Here is a 3,722-nt window from a genome sequence, read left to right as displayed (position 1 = left end):
TCTTGAGCAGTATTTTATGTTTATCCAAGGAAGGAGTACCAGAGGAAGGAGTGCCTCCTACTGGCCCTCCAACACCACTTCCAGCAGCATCTGGTCTCCCATCCAGGGACTGACCAGGACCAACCCTGCTGAGCTTCAGAAGCAAGCCAGCAGTGGTGTGCAGGGTGGTATGCTGCTGGCTGTAAGTAGGCCTTGGTATGAAGGCTGTGTGGTCCCATGGTGTTTGTACTTGCATACTATTGCATGTACAGATGAACGTGGTACCTTCAGGCATTTGGAAATTGCTCCCAAGGATGAACCAGACTTGTGGAGGCCTACAATTTCTTTTCTGAGGTCTTGGCTGATTTATTTTGATTTTCCCATGATGTCAAGCCAAGAAGCACTGAGTTTGAAGGTAGGCCTTGAAATATATCCACAGGTACACCTCCAATTGACTTAAAGTATGTCAATTAGCCTATCAGAAGCTTCTAAAGCCATGACATTATTTTTTGGAATTTTACAAGCTGTTTAAAGGCACAGTCAACTTAGTGTATGTAAACTTCTGAACCACTGGAATTGTGATACAGTGAATTATAAGTGAAATCATTGTAAACAATTGTTGGAAAAATTACTTGTGTCATGCACACAGTAGATGTCCTAACCGACGTGCCAAAACTATAGTTTGTTAACAAGAGATTTGTGGAGTGGTTGAAAAACAAGTTTAATTGACTCCAACCTAAGTGTATATAAACTTCCGACTTCAACTGTACATAGTTGTACAGAGGCCCATTATCAGCAACCATAACTCCTGCTTTCCAATGGCACGTTGTTAGCTAATCCAAATGTATCATTTTAAAAGGCAAATTGATCATTAGAAAACTCTTTTGCAATTACGTTAGCACAGCTGAAAACTGTTCTGATTTAAAAAAGCAATAAAACTGGCCTTTAGACTAGTTGGGTATCTGGAGCATCAGCATTTGTGGGTTCGATTACAGGCTCAAAATGGCCAGAAACAAAGAACTTTATTCAGAAACTCATCAGCCTATTCTTGTTATAAGAAATTACGGCTATTCCGTGCGAGAAATTGCTAAGAAACTGAAGATCTCGTACAACGCTGTGTACTACTCCACAGAACAGTGCAAACTGGCAATAACCAGAATAGAAAGAGTGGGAGGCCCCGGTGCACAACTGAGCAAGATTACATTAGAGTGTCTAGTTTTAGAAATAGATGCCTCAACTGGCAGCTTCATTAAATAGTACCTGCAAAACACCAGTCTCGACGTCAACAGTGAAGAGGTGACTCCGGGATGCTGGCATTCCAGGCAGAGTTGCAAAAAAAAAAGCCATATCTGAATGGCCAATAAAAAGATTAAGATGGTCAAAAGAACACAGACACTTGGCAAAAGAACACTGACACTGGACAGAGGAACTCTGCCTAGGTCAGAATATTCACACCAATGTTACCAAGTTTACACCAATCATACTACTACTGCACTGATCACAATCAAACAGAAAAGGCTGATGCTTGCAATTCATTTTTATTGTAAAGTTGCATGATATAAAGCAGGAAGAATTAACATCCAAAAGCCCATTTAGGGCCATGTCAAACTGCCTATCATAGACCCTCTCCCTCTTCCTCCATGGTGTCCTCCAGGAGCTCATGAAAGCAATGCTGTCAATCCACATGGAAGCAGAACATAGAGTGCTCCTGTAAAACAATTATATCCCGTCAGGAATGAATCAAACAGTCATTGAACGAATGAGATTCACAGTAATACATTTGTCTGAGAATTTTCAATCATGAACCCCAGTTCTGGAGCCCCTATCCTCTCATCACAAGCCCAAGCACTTACCTCATCTGCTCTTCTGTGTTTTCCTCTTCCTGCCTCCCTCCCTTTCATCCTTTCCTATTGATGCTTCAACAGATAAAGTGACCTCATATGCCACAATCTGTTTCAGGAAAAAACCATCCGAAAGCCCAATCACATGAGGTGAATAATCACATGAGATCAGGAATTGTAGTGTTTGAGTTGAAAGACATTGCATAAATGCACGTCTATCAACACTAATACAGTTGTCTACAGAGAACAGGCGTTGATAGTAAACACTTACCTAATGTAGTCATCCAGCTGTGCTCCTCCTCCAACCCTCCCATCCTTTCCAATTGATGCTTCAACAGATCTGTTTCTTTGGCTGCTCTTTTCATCTATCTCAGACTTGGAACAGGCTTGGAAAGAGGACAAAAGGAAACCAAAGCAACTTTTAAAGAGAAGTAGAAGAGGCAGACTTCAGTTATTTTTGACATGTCTGTTGGCTCTTTTTCCTGTGCTCTTGGTCTTCTCCTTTTCTGCTCATCCTTAGTTATTTAGATAGTTATTTTGGCCATATGTCCATCGGAATTCTAGTTCAATCTCCTCTCTTTTACTCTTATAAAATGTTTTCACCTCATTTTTCTGGGTCTCTGTTTATCTTGCCTCCCCCCTTGTGTTTTCCATTACTTTCTTTTGATCCACTCAGCTCTTTACTGCTAATCTCATTTACCTTTTATCCCATGGTCCTTCCTGATTCTGTCCATCAGAACTTGAATTCTGTATCTTCTACTGACCTCCTGATAAACCACTGGTCTCCCTTCCTCCTCTCATGTTTCCTCCTCTTCACCCTCATGCCTGGCTTCCTTATAATATTTTCCTCCTTTTGCTTATTTTCTCATTTTCTTTGTTAGTATTTTCTTTTGTCATCTACTCAAAAGTTGTCAATGCCTCGTCCGCCGCTTTCTTCTGCTTCTTCCTTGTTCTCCTCTTCGCAGACTGTGTGTGAGCGGTCTCTGGACGCTGCTCCCTCTCTTCCCTCCGCACAGAGGCGTCAGATGTAGACGCTGTGACCTCGTATGCCACCACCTGTTTTGCTTTCTGTGTCTGCCCTTTTTTCTGACACAGCGCACGCCTCTTTTCTCTTTCAATCTGTGCATTCCTCTCTTCTCTCTCATACAGTTTCTCCATCTCCATCTTGAACCTTGCCTCGTGATCTTTTATTCTTTGAAGCTCTGCTCTCTTCTTATCCTCGTCCCGTATCCTTGTCTGCCTTTTCTGTTCCTCCTTCTCTTGTTCCTGCTGTATCTTCAATCTCCTTTTCTGTTCCTCTTTCCTCCTCTTCTCTTCTTTCTCTCGTGCCTTTTGCTGCATCTCCAACACCTTCATTCTCTCCTTTTCCCTGTTCCTCTCCTCCTCCATCCTCTGTTTCTCAATCTTTTTCAACATCTCTGCCCTCTTTTTCTCCATCTTTTTCTCTTCCTCTGCCCTCTTTTTCTCTTCTTTTGCACGGGCCTTCTGTTGCATCTCCTGCTTCTTTCTTTCTTTTTCCTCTCTTTTTTTCTCTTGCTCTTGTCTCTTTTTCTCATGTTCGATCTTTAGTTTCATCTCTGCCTTCTCCCTTTTCCTCTGCTCCTCTAACTTGTTTTTTTCCATATTTTCTGTCCTTTTCCTTTCCTCCTCATTCAATTTCTTCAATTTCTTCTGTCTCTTTTCCCACTTTTTGAGCTCTTCGTCCCTGGCATTTTCCTTCCTCCTTTCAATCTTCATCATCTCTTCATTTCTCTTAGCCTCGTCCTTGAAATATTTGATCCTGTCTGCGTAGCTCATGGCATTAAGTTCTTCTTTCCCTCGGCTTGCCATCATAGACAATGCATTGGCGGTTGCATATCTCCCTTCCATTTTACCACTATCAATCTCCTTCCTGTCCCTCTC

At 42.0% G+C, this 3,722-nt stretch overlaps 1 protein-coding gene across 1 annotated transcript; it reads right to left on the bottom strand.

The window, feature by feature from the left end:
- Nucleotides 1-1,484: 1,484 nt before the first annotated feature.
- LOC129835944 (uncharacterized) lies at nucleotides 1,485-3,712 on the bottom strand. Its single transcript, XM_055901639.1, has 3 exons — nucleotides 2,092-3,712; nucleotides 1,833-1,929; nucleotides 1,485-1,687 (listed from the first exon to the last, which is right to left on the bottom strand). The coding sequence occupies exon 1, from the start codon at nucleotides 3,687-3,689 to the stop codon at nucleotides 2,718-2,720; it is 972 nt and encodes a 323-aa protein (XP_055757614.1). The 5' UTR covers nucleotides 3,690-3,712; the 3' UTR covers nucleotides 1,485-1,687; nucleotides 1,833-1,929; nucleotides 2,092-2,717.
- Between the last annotated feature and the right edge of the window lie 10 nt (nucleotides 3,713-3,722).

Source organism: Salvelinus fontinalis, chromosome 37 (genome assembly GCF_029448725.1).
Source record: "Salvelinus fontinalis isolate EN_2023a chromosome 37, ASM2944872v1, whole genome shotgun sequence".
NCBI classification, from domain to species: Eukaryota; Metazoa; Chordata; class Actinopteri; order Salmoniformes; family Salmonidae; genus Salvelinus; species Salvelinus fontinalis.
This window is presented reverse-complemented; position numbering and strand designations above follow the sequence as displayed.